This window comes from Anser cygnoides, chromosome Z (assembly GCF_040182565.1).
Source record: "Anser cygnoides isolate HZ-2024a breed goose chromosome Z, Taihu_goose_T2T_genome, whole genome shotgun sequence".
In the NCBI taxonomy this organism is placed as follows: Eukaryota; Metazoa; Chordata; class Aves; order Anseriformes; family Anatidae; genus Anser; species Anser cygnoides.
The window spans coordinates 12,196,503-12,214,836 of NC_089912.1; the positions used below are offsets into that span (position 1 = coordinate 12,196,503).

The 18,334-nt window shown below is 49.0% G+C and overlaps 1 protein-coding gene across 1 annotated transcript; it reads right to left on the reverse strand.

The window, feature by feature from the left end:
• Positions 1 to 887: 887 nt before the first annotated feature.
• Positions 888 to 4,847, reverse strand: TMEM215 (transmembrane protein 215). The gene has a single exon (XM_013192281.3). The coding sequence runs from the start codon at positions 4,445 to 4,447 to the stop codon at positions 3,728 to 3,730; it is 720 nt and encodes a 239-aa protein (XP_013047735.1). The 5' UTR covers positions 4,448 to 4,847; the 3' UTR covers positions 888 to 3,727.
• Between the last annotated feature and the right edge of the window lie 13,487 nt (positions 4,848 to 18,334).

Sequence of the window (18,334 nt, forward strand, 5' to 3'; positions counted from 1 at the left end):
GCAATTTCTGCCCAACTCAGATCAAAAACGAAACACCGGTCCTGAGGGATACTCACCTCCCACTCATTTGGTTCTGGTCGGAGAGGACCAGCATTGTTTACTGCTCAAGAGGGAAAAGCCACATGCTGATTACAAATCCCAATTTCCTGTTGAAGGCTTTACAATGATCAGCTCATATGGCTGTAAAAAATGCTACTTCTGCCCATGGATATTTAAACAAAGCAGGACAAAATTGTCCTGAATACAACTGATCTGCCACATGGTTTCTTAAAAGAAGGTAAACTCCACTGTAGCACTATGATAAATTCTAGTCTAAAAATGACATTTTTATATATCTTAGGAGTGTCTAAATCACTGTCTTTCCTCAAATGCTAACATATGCCCTATGGTAGGACCAAGCAATGTGCAGCCATTGACCTCAACAGGACCACAAACAGAGCTCCACTACAAGTGCCTTGTTTGGAGAATAGCACTGAGGAGAGAATTTTAATCCAGAGAGATTATAAAGTTAGCAAGGAGAGAAAGCAGCTCTCATCTCCAGGTCATGGCTTGGAATCGCACCCAAAACTGTGGTATCCTGGAGCCAAATTCAGATTCAGGACAAGCAGCAGCTGCCTCTGAAAAGCAACATAATTATTGCTGCTTGTTCGAGGATCAGCACTGGCCATACAAGTTCTAGCAGCCATCAGAAGAGAGCACATGAGCTGAATGAGAATAAATCCTCAATAATTCTCAGGCCTGGACATGTTATCTGCATAAAAACCCTGAGGCTGCTGTCATGCTGTCTCTGATCAAATAAGCAGTGGATTTTTACTGGCAAAACTATAGTGTATGAAAAATGCTCACTTTGTGGGGAAAAAAAAAAAGAAAAAAAAAAAGCTTTGGTTTTAAATGGCCAAATTCATCAATTAACATTTAATTCTCTGCTTAGCTAGCAGAAAAGAAAGGAAAAAATCGTAGTGATAGAGATTTCAGAGGCATACAACTATATTTATTTAACTTCAAACTCTCACGTGTTTGGAAAAAAGCCCTGTAATATATTATGGTGGATTAGCCTAGAAATATTGCTCAAAGTTATATTTTGTTATAAAGTCTTACCTCAGTTAATTCAATGGAGGAAAGATATTGCCTATAAATATCCTTTAAACGTGCATTTTTAATGCCTGTTCCTATGCTGAGGGAAAATTTCGCTCCCAATAAACTTTGCTTTAATAAAATTTTCTTTAGGTTTTAGAGTAGGAAAGGAATGAAGCAGATGCCTCGGATCTGCACGGCTGCATCTCAAGTTATGTATTTACTGTTCCATTTGTCACTAGGGTTTGCTGTCTTGCCTTGCAAAACCCCGTATAACTTTTGACAGAGAACATCTAATCCTAGACAAAATGGAAAAAAAAAAAAAAAAAACTTGACCTCTTCCTATATATATATTTGCAGAACTGTACAAATCTAGGCTCCCAGCGGGCTGATGCTTTGCTCTATTATGCAATGCAAAAGGATTGCTCACAGCCCTGGCAAAGGCAGCGTTCAGCTACCTGGCAGCACGCTTCCCCTCAGCAGGTCTGATCCCCAGGGGCTGGGTGAGACCCTCACCTATGTCCCCTGGGAACAGAAAGTGATTAAAGACCCCGTCCCTAATCACGTACCTGAGCAGCAGCTCAGCTGTTGACTTCAGAGGTTACAAATTAAGATTTCCCCGTGCCTTCAAAAAGCTGCTTCTGTACGTTGCAGAAAAAGGTCCTGCAGTGACCGAGCCTGCAGGAGAAAGCCTGTCTGACAATGACAGAGAGCTTTTATCTGGACATGGGAGTTCGGCGCTTCTGGTAGATGGTCTCTTTTTGTGAAATTCCTTTGCTCTGTGGACGAAACGTGGGTTGCACAGAGTATGAGTGTTTTTTTCATTCCCACAGTACTGTTAACACATGCCAGAGCAGCAAAGCTGTCCTACAACCACCTACTCAGAGGCTTTACCTGGCTCAGATGAGATACCGTTTTTTATTATCATTATTTTTTTAATTTCTCCTAATAGCATCCAAACGTCCCATCAAAGCTTGGCCACAGCACAAACAAAGCATCTCATTTGGTCTGACAGAAAGAAACCTTTGATAAAAAACTCTATTTCCCCATTTTGAACAGCCTCTTCAGAGGCTGTTAGCCTATAAGAATTTGGCAACAACAATCAAGTTTCCAAAGAAATAAACTAAGGGACGTGTAAAGTTGCCCTCCACTTCCCAACCAGTTCCACAGGCTGCAAAGAGTGGCTCCTTTCAGTGGAAAGTTCTTTGCCACTTCCTATACAACATTTCTGCGAGCTACAAGAGAAAGACTCTTTCTTTCCTACACTGATATTTCAAAGTATTTGTCTGCTGCAACTTATGGTCGATTGAAAGTAGCTAAAGTAAGAACAGTTATAAAGATTGCCCTCACGGAGGAACTTTTTGAAGTAGGTGTGAGAGTTTAGTTACAGGGACTGAGACTTTGTGAGATGCTAGCAAATTACTCCATGCTTTAGAAACCATTACCCTAAGAGCTTAACCCTTAGAGTAGCTGTGCAGCGTACATATCACACAAGGTCGCATCTCGATTATCTGCGTAGCCGCCAGATAAAATTTTGTACACTACATGGAACATGCAATTTTCTGCTGGGGAGAAGAGGCAGGATTTGCATTGCTGTATGTAAGCCGCAGGCTTAGATTTTGAATTAATCCTCATTATTCACTTCATATGTCTCATGCTGTATATCCGTAAGTAGTGAACAAAAACATCTGCCAGCCAGGTCCTCTGTTCCCTCAGCTCCTGCATGGACTGTAACCATTTACGAGCCACAGAGAAACATCTGGCATTTTAAAAAAGGCACATGAAAATGACATTTTCCAAAGAGTCAGATCCAGCTTTCAACAAAACCCATAGAAGTCTATTCCCTAAGAAGTGCTGGAATAATTTCTTTAAGATCCTGAGTCCACTGACATCTGCAAGAACTGTGTCATGGTCATGTTGTAATCCCCTTGTCAAGTATGCCTTCAAAATCCAAATGTGTTATACACGTCCCAGTGAACTCAATACCGGTAAGGCATGGAGCTAAAACCTGTACCTTTCATGCCACTGATGATTGCTTAGTCTTTGAAATCTCCCCCGAGCTCATCTAGCTCCTAGAAGACTTCCAGAAGAGCCCACAGGGTCAGCACATAGACACCTTGAAACAGAGGAAAATAAAATCCTGCCAGGAAGGAGAAGGAAGAGACAAACCACTTCCAGGCTCCCTAACATCGGCCAGCCGTTGAGGGCACACTGGCACCCCTCAGTCCCTCCCAAAGCAAGGTGATACTATTACCAGGACACACTCAGAGCACCACAGAGTTTTCTGCAGACAGCTCCAGAGTTTTGACTCAGTTCCTGCTCCCAGCTGACCTCCTGCCAGCGTGTCTATGGGCTCGTGTACGAGAGACAGCAGGAAAACAAAAGGGAGAGGAGGGGAGAAAGTAAGATTAAAATGGATTTTTTTTGTCCCCCCAAAATGAAAAATTGAATTCTTTAACCTTTAAACATGCTTGTTTACTTACAGAAAGAGTATTTCAGGCACAAAAGGTTTGAGTATCAGTCACATACCAGGTTAAATTGTAATAGTATCAGGATTGTCCCATGCAGTGCAGTCAGCTATATTATCCCCTATCAAGAAGTTGGAGCTGTAGTTTTTGTATAAATACATACATATATATAAAGTATGCATTGTTCACACTATGGTCTCCTGGTCTGAGGCGACTCCGGTAGGGTTTATGTAACAACAGTATCTGTCATAAGGGCTGTTCTCCTTGTAGGAGCAGACGATGATGCTGTCTTTAGGAGCAACAAAAATGTTGTCTTCAACGTCTGGGCAAGCATCGCTGTTCCTGGTGGGAGAAGAGCTCTTCTTCTCCAAGGCACTGTATGTGGAGCCGTCTCCCACAAACACGTTCCCTGGCATCTCCGGGTAGCAGGTCTCCAGGTATCTCAGCATCTCCTCCTGGTCCACCTTCCTGATGAGGCTCTTGCACTCCCCCGCCGTGGTGGTGGTGGTGGTGGTGCAGATGGACACCGAGTCCTCACCGCGTGGTGCCCTGCGGTCCCTGTGGTACGCCTTCTTGGCCAGCTCGTCGCAGCTCCCCTTGCCGGACTCCAGGTCCGAGGGCGTCCTCAGCAGCTCCATGACATCGCGGTCCCTGCCTTGCTTGCAGCACGGACACTTGTTCTTGGGCCATTTGGTGCAGCCGTCGGTCTTCCTGGTGAGCGCGATGGCAGCGATGCCCGGCAGGCAGATGGCCGGCCCGATGGCCAGCAGCGGGATGTCCCCCAGCGTCTCCCCCTTGATACCGGACACGGTGAACATGAAGCCGAACACCAGGAAGACGCTGACCAGAGCCACCACCAGCCCCGTCCGGGGGTTGATGTCGTCGGGTCTCATGGTCCTCGCCATCCTCGCTGCCGTGCGTGGGGACCCCAGCGGATCCCCGACGGCTGGGACGGCTTCCGCACGGCTTCTCCTCGGCGGCACGGGGGCCGGGAGCCTCCTGCCTCCCTCCTCCTGCCTTCCTCCTCCTGCCTCCCTCCTCCTGCCTCCTGCCTTCCTCCTCCTGCCTCCCCGAGCCGCTCTGCGCCGCGCTGCGCCGGCCGCCGGGCTAAGGAGGGAGCGCCCCCCCCGTCCCCCCCTCTCCAAAGCCCGGCGCCCTCCCACGCGTGACGGCGGGCACAGGTGGGCTCGGCCGTGCGAGCCCGAGCCGCGGGAGGGGGCTCGGAGCCTGCCGAAAGGCGAGGGGTGGGCGCCGGGAGGGGTGCCTGCCCTTCTTCTTCTTCTTCCTCCTCCTCCTCCTCCTCCTCCTCCTCGCCCGCCCGCCGTGAGTACGCGCACCGCCCCCACGGGCGCGGGGGGCTGCCGCCGGGGGTCGGGGTCGGTGGGAAGTGGGGCGCGGGGGGCCTTTAGGAAGGTTGGTTTGGGGTGTGTTGGGGGTGTCCCGGTGGACACAGCAGCTGGGGGGTTCTTCAGACCTCCCCCCCCGCCCACACGACGGGCACCAAAAGCCGGGTCTGAGTTCCCTTCCCCCCCCAAGGCCCCCTATCCACAGCTTTGTGGGTTGGGATTTGCCCCAGATGTCACCGGGGTGCGCGCAGGCAGAGGGCAGCGCCCTAGGAGATGTTGAGCTCCCACCCCAAGGACCAAGGCCACCCCCTTTGTCACCCCTCCTGGACCCCAGCCCAGCTTTTGGGGTGCGCCTTGGGGGTCCCGTGGTGCTGAAGTCCCACTGTACGTCCGTGTTGGTGGCCGTGTTCGGTGTCTGTGGGTTTTGGTGCACGCGGGAGGTGGGGGCCCAAAACAAGCCCTGCCGTGTGAATGAATTCAGGGGAGGACCCGAAACATGGGGATGTGGGGAGGAGGGAGGCAGCATTTTCTGGCAGGTTGGTTCGACACTTAAAAGGAAAGCTGCCTGGCAGAGAAGGACCTGGGAGTACTGGTTGATAGTCGGCTGAACATGAGCCAGCAGTGTGCTCAGGTGGCCAAGAAGGCCAACAGCATCCTGGCTTGTATAAGAAGCAGTGTGGCCAGCAGGTCTAGGGAAGTGATTGTCCCCCTGTACTCGGCTCTGGTGAGGCCGCACCTCGAGTGCTGTGTTCAGTTTTGGGCCCCTCGCTACAAGAAGGACATGGAGGTGCTCGAGAGAGTCCAGAGAAGGGCAACGAAGCTGGTGAGGGGTCTGGAGAACAAGTCTTACGAGGAGCGGCTGAGGGAGCTGGGGTTGTTCAGCCTGGAGAAGAGGAGGCTCAGGGGCGACCTTATCGCTCTCTACAGGTACCTTAAAGGAGGCTGTAAAGAGGTGGCGGTTGGTCTGTTCTCCCACGTGCCTGGTGACAGGACGAGGGGGAATGGGCTAAAGTTGTGCCAGGGGGGGTTTAGGTTGGATATTAGGAAGAACTTCTTTACTGAAAGGGTTGTTAGGCATTGGAATGGGCTGCACAGGGAGGTGGTTGAGTCGCCATCCCTGGAGGTCTTTAAGAGACGTTTAGATGTTGAACTTAGTGATATGGTTTAGTGGAGGTCTTGTTAGTGTTAGGTCAGAGGTTGGACTCGGTGATCGTGGAGGTCTCTTCCAACCTAGACGATTCTGTGATTCTGTGATTAATTGTGATATAAAGGAGTAAATGCTTTCATCTGGAGCAGAGGTACTGGTAGATGGGAAGGAGTGCTACCAGAAAGCCTCTGAGGGAGTACGAGGGCATTCTGAACCACGCTGCAAAGAAAAATGGGGTAACTTCTGCGAGTTACCCCATTAACGTGATTCCTTCTCCTCGGCTTACTGTTGAAAGTAGGAATGCACAAAGCTCAGAGAATCCATTAAAAACACCACCACAGATCCTCATCTTCATGCACTCTCCCCACCGCACACCATGCACAAAGCACTCCCACGCCGTGGATTTCCACGTTGCCTCACAGGCAGCAAGCCCGAGGATGTCCTCTCTGCAAAGGTCACAGCTTCTGCCTCGCTGGCCTCTTCCCTGGTAAGCAGGGTGTCAAGTGCTGGTGCCGTTGGTGCCTTAACTTGAAGGAAGCACAAGTGTGAGGGAGCGGGAAGTAGGCTTCCTGGGGAAGGGAGCTTGAATTGGTGGTAACAGCCTGGGTTTGACATGAAAATTGATAATAATGATCCATAACAAACTTCCATCCTTTGAACAAGTTCTCTGGGAAGCCGTCCAGAAAAAAAAAAAAAAAAACAAAAAACTGGTTCAGACTCTGTGCTGTGCCTGGATGGGCTCGGACAGGAGTAACGTGGTCTCCTAGAAGCACCATAAAAGTGCTTGATGTAAAAGGCTTCAGCCTGAAGCCTCCCAGCCGGATTTCAGCACAAGTTGACTCCAGTCGCCAAGCAGGATTTCGCAGAGCGAGCAACGGCTGTGGCTTCTTGGCTCATATTTTCTGGAGTGAGAATTTGCTGCTTGTTTCCATCTGCTGTTATTTGGATACACAGCTCTCATGTCCTCACATTAGAGTGAATAATGCCTTTTCTGCCCCTCTGTTAAGCTCCGGATGAAGGGAAAAGATTAACCTCCAGCCAGTCTGTCCCACAGAGATGAAGAGCTGTGAAGGCCACGCAGGGTTATGCCGGTAGCAAACGCCTTGAAACTCACTGCTCCCTGCACCCCAACCTTTCCTCCCCTCCCCCCACATGTCTGAATAGTTCTCCGACTTCTTTTTGGGTGGAAAATTGGTGATGTGCGGAAAAAATACACTATGCTCTTTGGGAATAGCAATTAGCTGCCAGTGTGTTCATCAGGGTCCGTCAGGGAAAGGAAAACCGCCTGAGTAGATGACACAGAAATGTAAATGTCATTAGTGGCATCAGTGGAGGGGAAAATACACTGTAAGAACGGCAGTACATGTCAAAAGATCTAACAGGAATAAAAATGGCTCTTCAAATGTAAGCGACAGGGTTACTGAGATGGAAGAGAGAACATCTACTCTGGAGCGGGAGGATGTTAGCACACAGGAAGATGCTTACAGGAGCTGTCGGGACAAAGGTGGAACTAAACGCCTCCAATTTGTCCCGAACAGTTCCCAAGACTAAAATCACAGAGATTTTATGCTTTCTGGGGAAAGATGGAGATGGGAAACCAATCACCCTGTTCCAGGGAAATGTGCTACAATTGTGAAAATTGTCTCTCCAAGCCAGAAATCAAGAGGTCATCAAGTATCCACTTACACAGGGGAGCAGCGATGAAAACAGTTGAATTTTCTTTCCTGGTCACAGCTAGAGAAAAAAAAAAATCTGACTCCTGTGGAGTCTCCCATGTGGTTTCTTGCACAAACGTTTTGGATTAACTAACACCGTGACTGAAAATTCAAAGTGTTATTTCAGATTAATTGAATAGACAAAGTGGTGATTAACCTTCTCTTAGTGCTATTACCAAAAAATTTGTTCATTCAAAGCAAACCTGAAGCAGACTTCAGGGACATTAGTGTTCTTTCTTTACTCTGTGGTTTTCCAGTATTTTTTTAGGATGACTCAAAGTAGGTTAATCTGTCTGGAAGAGAGTTTTGGAGAAATCTGGAGGTTTGGTGACCACACATCCCCTACCAGGGCGGCAGGATTCAAAGGCTGGACGTGGGTAACCACATTTGCACATCATAGGTAAACAGCGGTATTAAATGGTGAGCTGTTATGTCCCAGACTGGGACAGTAATTTCAGCTTGTTCGACATGCATTTCCTCATATGCTCATTTAGATACAAAACCCTTTTCCTGTGCCACATAACATGTTGGTGTAACTGCTAATCAGGTAGTGTGCATCATTCTCTCACTGTTCGCAGTTCAGAGAAACAGCCAGTGTTAGTGAAATATCCGAGCATTACCCAAGTTAAAAGCTACTACAGCAGTGTCACCTGCCTCAGCTAGCTGCAAACTGGAAGTGAGGGTTTAAAATCAAGAGCTAGTTTGAAGTGCTCTAACTACTGTTGCTTCAGCCATTAAATGTAGCGGGTACCCAGAAGTGCACAACCCCCTTTTTCATCAACCAGATCCATCACATGTAAAACACGTAAATTGCAATAATCCCAAATGAATAAAATGAAGTTGGGCATATGCTGGGAAGCTAGAAGCTTTAACACGTTAAAGGTCTGAGAGTCTTCAGCAGCTCTTATCCCATGCAGTGCTGTGAGCTGCATGCATCTATACAGGAGTAACTCATTTTTCCAAAGGGTCGGACCCCTCAGGCAGGGGTGACCCCAACTTCTTTTTTTATCTCCGGTGCTTTCAGCACTTGCCTCCTCAGGAATGCAGAAATCCTCAAACCTGCTTTGCTGGCTAGTTGCATTGATGAAAAAATACCAAGAATAGCCCACTCTGGATGGTTACTGCTTCAGCCTGAATTTATGTTTTGGATCAATGGCAGATTATTTCTTAATTTCCATGGAACAATCGAAACAGCTGTCTAGACAAACAAGTTAGGTGTGCTACATCATGTGAGTATTTATGTAGGTTTTTTGGTACAAATCAGAACAGAATGGACCAGGAAGGATGCCATTAAAAGGCCACTGGCTGAGTGACACACACAAATTTTCTTGGCACTCCTTTCTTGAGCCTGCTCTGAACCTTCTCTGTTGCAGACCTGATTGTCCACTTCTGTCGGGAACCTTGTGTGAAACCAAAAACCATCTGATGAGCAAAGTGTGTGTAGTGTATATTTTTTTAGCATCCTAAAGGGAAACAGACCTGGGAGATGTAGTTTCAAGTTAATACATTACAGCTGACAGCTGGCCTATCTATAATGTCCAGACCATCCCATAATGAGAGTTCAGGAGCCCTTGGTAACACCGCAGGTAAAATGAGACCTGCCACCTTCTAACCTCGGTGGTGATGCTAAAACTTGACACAACTTGATACCACTTCTGAGTGTGGGATCATGTACGTCCTAGCAGTAATTTGGATATGAAACACAGGATTTGCTTTGCTGACAAGTTCTGTGTGGGCAGGGATGCTCAAGTTTCAAGCTCTTACACTGATGCCATTGTGCATACACTTGAGCCTCTCCATTAGCTTGAGCATGCTGGTGTCATTCTGCTGAGGTCACTGGCTCTTCAAACCTGCTCGAGAGCTGCTTCACCAAGTCCTTCCAGCCTGTTATCTACATCAAGTAGCCAGTGCTGGAGGTGGATGATGAACGCCAAGTCCATCTCTAAGTGCTCTTTAACATTATCTTTTCTCAGCCATGTTGGCAGAAGAAAGCACTCACTAATTTCTCTGTGCTGTGCAAAAGTGTGCTAAAATCCTTATGCTCTTCAACTTACAGCTGTTTTTTTTATTATTTTGTTTGTCTTTGTTTGAAAGAGTTTGTGGGTAACCTGGTGCCACATACCAAAATACTCTTATTTATGTCACTCTGGGGGTCTGTCTAGCAGGACCTCACAGCTCTCCCATCCCTCCTGCCCTCCTTCAAAGCCACCGGTGGTTCTCTGTCTCCTCATGTCCTCAGTTACAAGGAGTTCACCTGTGGAAAGATTTTTGGGCTGTTCAGTAATACCCTCGTGTCATGGTGTTTGCAGGCAATCATTTCTGCTTGATTGCTGCTTGCTGGCCAGTTGGCTGTCGGTCAGATGTGGTAGGGCTCAGCTGGTCCTCTCAAGAAACAAGTGGCAAAAAGGAAGTAGCAGATGCCTGAAGGGCTCGTGCTTTGCTACTGAGCCAACACGCCAGGAGCAGGGCTCAGAAATCTTGATAATGAGTCATGCATCAGTCTTGAGGTGACCTCGGGAACTTCACCAGGGTTGCTCTGGAAGAGGTATGGGCTGTTGTGTGAGTCACAGCACCAGGCAGTAAATTTTCTCCATAGGAGCAAAAAACCCTGCCCATGTAATTCAATGGGAATTATGTTTAGCTGTATCACTCTGCCTGGTGTGCTTTTTCCCCTTAATATATTTCTGGTTAAACACACTTTATGCCTTATGTCTAAAACTGCTCAGACAAAAGACGCAATAATCTCAGTGGAGTCACTGACAAGCACTGCGTGTTATGAACAATGGCGAATAATAGGTGTCTTGCTTTATCCCAAAGAACACAGCAAACTGAGGCTGTGCTTCTTAAAAGGGGTCTCTAATTGGAGTCACATCTGTGGAGCGGGAGGGAAAATAGCTCATGTCAGGTTGTTTTGACCTAACTCTACAAAAGAAGATAATGATTTCAGATGTGCTGAAAAACCTTTAAAACAGTTTTGAGCATAATCATGTAGAACTGACCACATATTAGGGCACTCGAAATGACAAGTGCTCCCTGGGAGGCTTGCTGGTACTCTTCCTGTCTCTTCTGGGAAAATTGGTAACAAACTAAGGGAGCTGAATCAAAAGAGTACTAGTACTTCATGTTATTTGCAGGCTCTGGAAGTCCGGAACTTGCCAAGGCAACTAAACTTGAAGCCAATGAAAAAGAGGGTGGGCATGCTCAATGGCCTATTCAATAGCTCATTTAAACAACGTATTTATTTTATTTTTTTTTAATCACCACATACTGTAGGTATGAACAGTTGAAATCTTTGTCATAACAGTCCTGTTGCGTCCCCTCTGACTACTTTGCGCCTCACTGGAACTTTGCCAGGTAACCCTGGAAAACATTTCCAGGCACAAGGAAAACAAGAAGAATCATAGAATCACTAAGGTTGGAAAAGACCTCCAAGATCATCTACCATCACCCTACCACCGATGTCACCCACTAAACTAAGTCAGCATGGACTCACTGAGGGGAAGTCATGCTTGGCCAGCTCTATAAGTGTCTATGATGAAACAACCAGCCTGATGGATGAGGAGAAGGCAGTGGATATTGTCTTCCTGGACTCCATCAAGCCTTTGACACTATCCCCACCAACCTCTTCATAGAGAAGTGTTTGAAGTATGGGCTGGAGGAGCAGACAGTGAGGTGGATCAAAAACTGGCTGAACATCCAGGCCCAGAGGTCAGTGGTCAGTGGTGTGAAGTCTGGTTGGAGGCTGGTAATGAGCAGAGTGCCCCAGGGGGCAGTGCTGTGTCCTCCAAAGGGAGGCTGCAAAAAAGATGGAAATAGGCTTGTTTCAGTGATGCCCAGTGCCAGGACAAGAGGCAATGGGCACAAACCGGGACACCAGAGGTTCCTCTGAACATCAGGAAGTGTGGTGAAGCACTGGCACGGGTTGCCCAGAGGGGTTGTGGTGTTGTGGGGTTGTGGAGTCTCCCCCTCCTTTAAAGATGCTCAGAACTCACCTGGACGTGGTTCTGGGCAGCCTGCTCTGGGTGTCCTCCTGAGCAGGGGTGCTGGAAATGATGACCTCCAGCGGTGCCTTCCAGCCTCAGCCATCCTCTGATTCTGCAATGGCAGAGGAATGGGTGAGAGTGAGGGTAAGCACTGCAGGGGCAGCGGATGGAGGAGGAGGGCAAGGCATGCTTTCCCAGAGATTGGGGGTGCAAGCAGATCTCTTTGAAGGGGGTGAATTCAGCGCGGCGCACCAGGAGCTCTGTGTATGGGGAGGAGCGGGATGCGACACAAGGAGCAGGGCAGCTGTGTCCCCGAACAACGTGAGATCTGTGTTTCCAGCAGGCAGCCTGTCTGATCCTCGTCAAAACCTCCCCCATCCCCTCCTCTGGGACAATCTGCCACCACGGTTGCTCCCAGCTCCCCAGGGGATAGCTGCCACCTCGCCTGGCCACCCCTCGCCGTCCCTCTGGCCAGGTGTCTCAGCAGGCCTTCCTCCAGTGGTGACCCCCCCTGCTGCCATCACCATCGTCACCACCACAGGCCTCGGGCTGACGGGGCATGTGCTCTGCACTTCCCCTGTCAGGGGGCACCGGACACGGAGGCCAGGGACAGACAATGTCTGGGCTTCCCTCCTGCACTGCCACCTGCTGGAAAATGCCCGCAGAGCAAATGCTGTTTGGGTTTGCAAGGAGTTTTAGGGAGAAGGAGGGGAGGGAGTGGTCATTAGATGCAGCGTCTTCCTCCATGGGTAAAGCAACAAAGTGGTAGGAGAGGGTAGGAGCTGTAAGGTCTCTGATGGAGTGAAATAACATCAGGAGAAGTTCTGTTATCCAAAGGAAAATGCCTGAACCTTACTGTGGGACTTGCATGCCATGGTTTGTCTGAAGACCAAACTGACTGGAATGGGCACTGCCCACAAGAGCCATCATTGCTTCAGCAGTGCCCAACCATCTTCCTGAGGGACCTTAGTGCCATACTGATGGTGTGGTTACGGGGACGGCTCCACAGACTTCAATATCTCCTCCCAAAGGACACACTGCCTTTTCCTAAAGCTTCACCCACAGTACCCATTAACCAAGACCTTGCAGATGGAGAAATGATGGTCGCAGTGAGCCCCCCATGGCACTGCTCGGTGTCAGGGAGCAGGATTTAGAGGCAGGATATTTGTACATGGTACTGGGAGAGCAGCCATGCAAATGCTTGAGAAATAAAATAGATGGTATATTTACTAGACGAGGAGATGTGTAATCACAGAGGAAGAAGGATGGCAGTGGGGGAGGACTTTGTTACACACCTTTCAGTGTAATCTACCATATTTTTTATTTCAGAGCATTCAGCACAGGGGGTAATGTTAAAGTTTACGCTGCGGTGCGGTTGGAGTGATTGCAGCACTCGGAGCTGGTAAAAACCTTGGATGCTAATATGAGAGGATATCAAATGGCTGCTGATTGCAAGCGTGGGTGTAAATACGCTGCTAATTCACTCCCTTTCTGCAGAACAGACCCGTCTCTCTCAAGACACGGGGAAGGATGCTGTGCAAACAGCCACATATGTTGCAGAGGAGGAGCGGAGCACAAACAGGTCTCCAGCCCGCCCCGGGAACGAGGGCTGTGTCTGATGGGTGCGCCGAGCCTCCGAGCAGGGGCTGACGGGACCACCGCGCGGGATGCTGCTTGCTACGAAATGCCCGAGCACAAAATCCTGTCACTCGCTGCTGCCAAAGCTGTGGTCTGTCACTTACGTGGTGGCAGAGAAACTGCTGTAACAGCAGCTTAATTACAGGGTCTTTTCTCTTCCCCGTGGGCTCTGGAGGCATCTTGAGCCCCTCTGTCTGGGCACCCGTGCTCCCCAGGAGCTCAGCAGCAGCAGGACAGCTGCTGGAGATCTGTGCCCAGGACCTTTGGGTGAGCAAGCTGCCAGAGGAGGGTCCGTCATGCTGCCCTGCCCTGACCACCATGCCACGGGTGCCACAGCGATACCCTCACCCCAGGTGCGTGCATCCTTGTACTTTGAGTTTCCAGGATACCTGCTTCCTGAGACTTATTCCTGCTTTCTGTTCTGCAGGCTGCCTCCAGCTGCAGGACATGCTCGTCCTGGGCTTGGCACCAATCCCACCACCCCCTCCATTGCAGAGAGTGAGCGGAGGCTAGTCCTCGACCCTCATTTGCTGCTCTCGTGGTCCCCAAAAAGGAGCAGCCAGCCACCAGCGTGTGCTGAGCAGTACCTCCTGCCCTGATGGGAAGCTGCAGTGTGGCGGGATGAGTAATTAATTAGCTTCGTGCTGCCATGGGCATTTCCAGTCCCAGCTGACAACGGACTAATTAAGAACCTCGCTGTGGTGTCTATTTTAGATAACCAGTTACTCTGGTACAAACTAACAAAGGCTTCTTTAATGGTTTATTTCACAGGCGACACATTAGATTAATTTATGGGACAAATAGCAGGAACCTGATCGGACATTTCCAGTTCCCAGCCACCAAAAGCCCAGGCAATTTTGCTGAAGTGTGCTGTAATTTTATCAAGGCAAAACACTTGCTTCCTTCTAATTTTGTGTGTCATGTCACTTGTTCTCAGACATTACCTTAGCACAAGTCCAGAGGCTTTGGAAGCTGAAGGTGACCCCTTGTAAGTGCCGCTTCTTGGGGACGGACTAATGGCTGGCCCACCTTATATGCACAGTGTCCATCAGCATCACCTGGGGTGATGGAGTGCCCCATTCCAGCATCATGATGGAGGTTGAGGAATCAAACCTCGTGCTACCCCTGTGGGTGTGCATACCGAACAGTTTTGCTGGAGAAATTGCTCAAGTAAGGGATGCATCGCTGCGAGTCCTCTGCTCAGAGCCACCTGCCCAGAGGTGGCCAGATCACCTTTGTTTGTTGATGACAGGGAACATTTTCACCCTCTTCTTCCTCAACTCAATTCTCATGCAGATTAACTCACGGGAAGTGAAAACATTGGCAGGATTGCTGACCGGCATTTCTCAGCACCTAATTGTGCGTATTCTTTGCTTCGCTCCCCCCAGCCGTTGTGCACCGGCAGAGACGGGAACATTTCCCTGACGGGAATATTTCCCTGAGCGGAACATTTCCCTGCCTGGAATATTTCCCTGATGGGAACATTTCCCTGCTGGGGACATTTCCCTGAAGGGAACGTTTCCCTGACAGGAGTATTTCCCTGTCTCATGGCAACACAGCCACACAGCAGAGGCTCCGCCAAGCCAAACGCACTGCAGGCCTTGCCCCCTGCTGCAGGCTGGGCGTTGTGAAAGCTTCTCCCCAGCCCTCACTCATCCTTTTAGGATGTCTCTGCAGTCTTCAGGCCCAATTCCCTGGGTCTGGAGGTGTCTGGGAGCACCAGGTCGCTCAGCCAAAGCCAGGGCAGATGAGAGGACATGCAGGCCGGATGCGGTGAGGTGCTGCAGCAAATGCTAGTGCAGAAGCTGGGTGACAAGGAGCTGTCCCCGTGCTCACAGCCAAACGCCTCTGGGGAGCCTACTAAGCTGGGTCTTCAAGGCATTTTTTCCAAGAAGAAGCTTTATGTCAGTGCTACGTCGGTACAATTTGCACCATTGTCCTCTTCTGGCCTCTTCTCTGTGCTGCGCCAACCCTTCCCTGGCGAGCTCCTGCCCCAGGTGAATGCAGATTTGTCTCCTGGGACACTCACATGGGAGTTGGGATTTTCAACCATTTGCCTTTTATTTATTTATTTATTTATTTATTTTCAACTTTAAATGGTGGTTTCCAGGAATTTTGGGTGGTTTCTAAGGATACTGCCTGCAGTACCCCCAGGATGCAGGCTGACGTGCCCTGTGTGCCTCAGGACGTTAGTAGACGGGTTGTCTGGGCAAGCTGCAGTGCCAGCAACCCATCTGGCCTTTGAAGCTGCCACCTCCTCAGCTGCTCGTTTTCCAAATCAGAAAGTCGTTATGGGAGCATGAGTCTAGGCAAGACCTCAAGGGTGAGCTGGGTTTAAACTCCGAGTGACCACAACCCACTGCACTACGTATTTCTCTGCAGAGGTTTGCTCCACTGCAGCAGATGCATTGACTGACCAACTTTGCAGCTTTGGATGTTTTCAGACCCTCACTAGACCTGCAACTCCGACTGCTGGGTACCTCCAGGTCCCTGGCAGCTGCATTGCACTGGCTGCGTGGGTGATACTGTCCCAGGGAGAGCTGTCTCCTGCCAGTCTCACTGCATACAGAGCATGGAGCCCTGGGGCTTGTGCAGGAGACTGTGGCCATGTTTCTCTATCTGTGTTACGGGCTCCTGCTGTAAAACCCTATCCTGAATTCCTCCCCCTTCTGCCCCAGGGAGGCCACCAGCTGCTGTGTTGTCCCATGGTTTGTTGCAGGGTCACTGCTTGCAGAGGACAGGGGCTGGCACACGTTATTCTTCCCCTTTGGATGATGCCTGCTCTCACACACGGTACCAGTTGTGTCAGAGGAGCGTGCTGTGGCCCTTTCTCTCATTGTAATATATTTAGCCCTACGTCTGGAAGACGGCTCGTACCAGGCAGAGGTGGGCTAAGGTTACCTCTGTGATAGTCTGTACATTTCTAGTCCGTGCAGCCGCTGGTGCTGCAGGACCCTGCTTTGAACTTCCGCTCCTTTTTATTTTTTCCTAGCAGACTTTTTACAGGAAGGGACATGGAGGTGATTTCCTTGCCCAATATTTATATCTCTGGAATATGTCTCCAGTGCAGTTAGGGAAAAGGAACTGAATTCAGCAGTACGACTGCGCCAGCAGAGCACATGTTTAGCTGGTGGTAGCCGTTTCCCCCTTCATGCCAGCACTGAGTTTGTCCTAGCATTCCTGAAACGCCTCTGAACACTTCACTTCTTGTTCAGAGAGCTTTGGGAAGAACGCACTTAGCCCCTTAAAAAAAAGCTGTCAGGTGGGAAGGGCTGTGCCTGTGTTCAGCCTCCATCCATCACCCTCCCCGGAATTTGAGCCGATTTCTCTTTTTGTGCCTATCACCTTCTCATTTCCTTTGGCTGGAATCCCTGTTTCTTTCTGCTGAAGTGCTTGGAGGGCAGGCGATTCCCTGGCTGACTGCTGATGAAACGAGATCAGCTTTCGGCATGGAGTTGTGTAACAGCTGCCCACTGTCACCGCAGAGCCAATTTGGGGACAGTGTCATCAGCTTTGTCAATCCATATGTCCCAGGGAGATGTTTACTGGATCAAAGCTTAAGCACACATTAACTGGATCAAATTCTTAAATGTACATCCGAGAGCTGAAGTGATGAATGGCACACCCAGCTCCCACTGGCCAAACAAAACTGCAGCTCAGTGGTTCAAGCTGAGCGCTCCTGTGAGATCAAGATATCCTGAGAGATTGTATCGCCCTCCCCCTTTATTTATTTATTTATTTTCAATGTGGACGTCTGTGAATAAGCAAATAATTTTTGTAGCATTTTATTTGCAAATTTCACATTGTTGTTATTCAACTTGCAGTTGTCAGGTCCTGCTCTGTGGTCGTGAAAAGCATCTCACAAAAGACCAGTGTGAGTAATACCAGGGTTTTAGTTTCACAGATTGAGTGCAGAAAGGCCCGGTGGAAGCTTGCAGAGGTAGGTTGTAGCTTTCTAATAATAACAATGTCTTATTTGTCGGAGATGTGGGACGCCGTGTCCTGGAGGACGGCCTGCTGTACCTAACAGTGGAGCCTCCCCCAGTGAGGAAATGCCCTACATTATGCTTTGCAATGGGGTTTGTTGGTGAGACCCCAGCGCTGGTGACTCCAGCACTGCTCACACAGCATTTGGTCCAGGGTAAAGAGACCCAAAGAGCCTGCTACTGAAAAGAAGGTCTCAGGACTGAGTTTGGGTGTATATCTCTGGGCAGTCCCAAAAGCAGGATCGACTGGGCTTGCTTCTCCTCACTGCCTTGTTCTAGTTACATTTATGTACAATTCTCATCTTTCACAGTCTAATAATGACTTAGACTTTTCAGTCTGATAGTGGCTTAACTTCACCAACAAGCTTAGTATTTCTTTAACTGACTTGATTTACATAAGAAACCAACCACGTCTGTTGTGAAATTTGCAGCATGATTGAGATGTGGGCCTGCTCACGAGCCCATGGTCTGACGTTAGCTCTAGGTCACTTCTTAACAGACTTCTGAGCATCTGCAATGTGACAGCTGCCTTCAGGGTAGCCAAAGCAATGAAAGAAAAATTAATGCTTATTTATTTTAAATAACCATCTCATGCTGTAACGAAACTAAAAAACATAAACTTGTCTGGAAGCACCATATTTATCGGTCAGTATAAGCAGCTCCGTCCCTCTGCTAAAGTCAGTCAGTGTATATAGATTTGCATCTTTCTCTGGTCAGACACATGAGATTAACCCCCTGAAATTTTCATGTCTTTGAAAAGTGGCTTTAGCTTGTTTCTTTGCAGCATTGGATAGTTTATAATAGGAAATGTCAACCCGGCATTCTTGGTGCCTGTGGACAGCGGATTTCCTTATGGAAGTTGCCACAGCAATTTTCTCCCAAGAACAAGCTGTCTGTTTCAGGCTGGACAAATTCCAGCTCACATAATTACACTCTGCCCCCAAGGTCCAATTAATTCAGGCATCCTTAGCGCGCGC

Excerpts from the sequence above, each read along its gene's own strand:
- TMEM215 (XM_013192281.3), bottom strand. The coding sequence starts at position 4,447 with ATGGCGAGGACCATGAGACCCGACGACATCAACCCCCGGACGGGGCTG.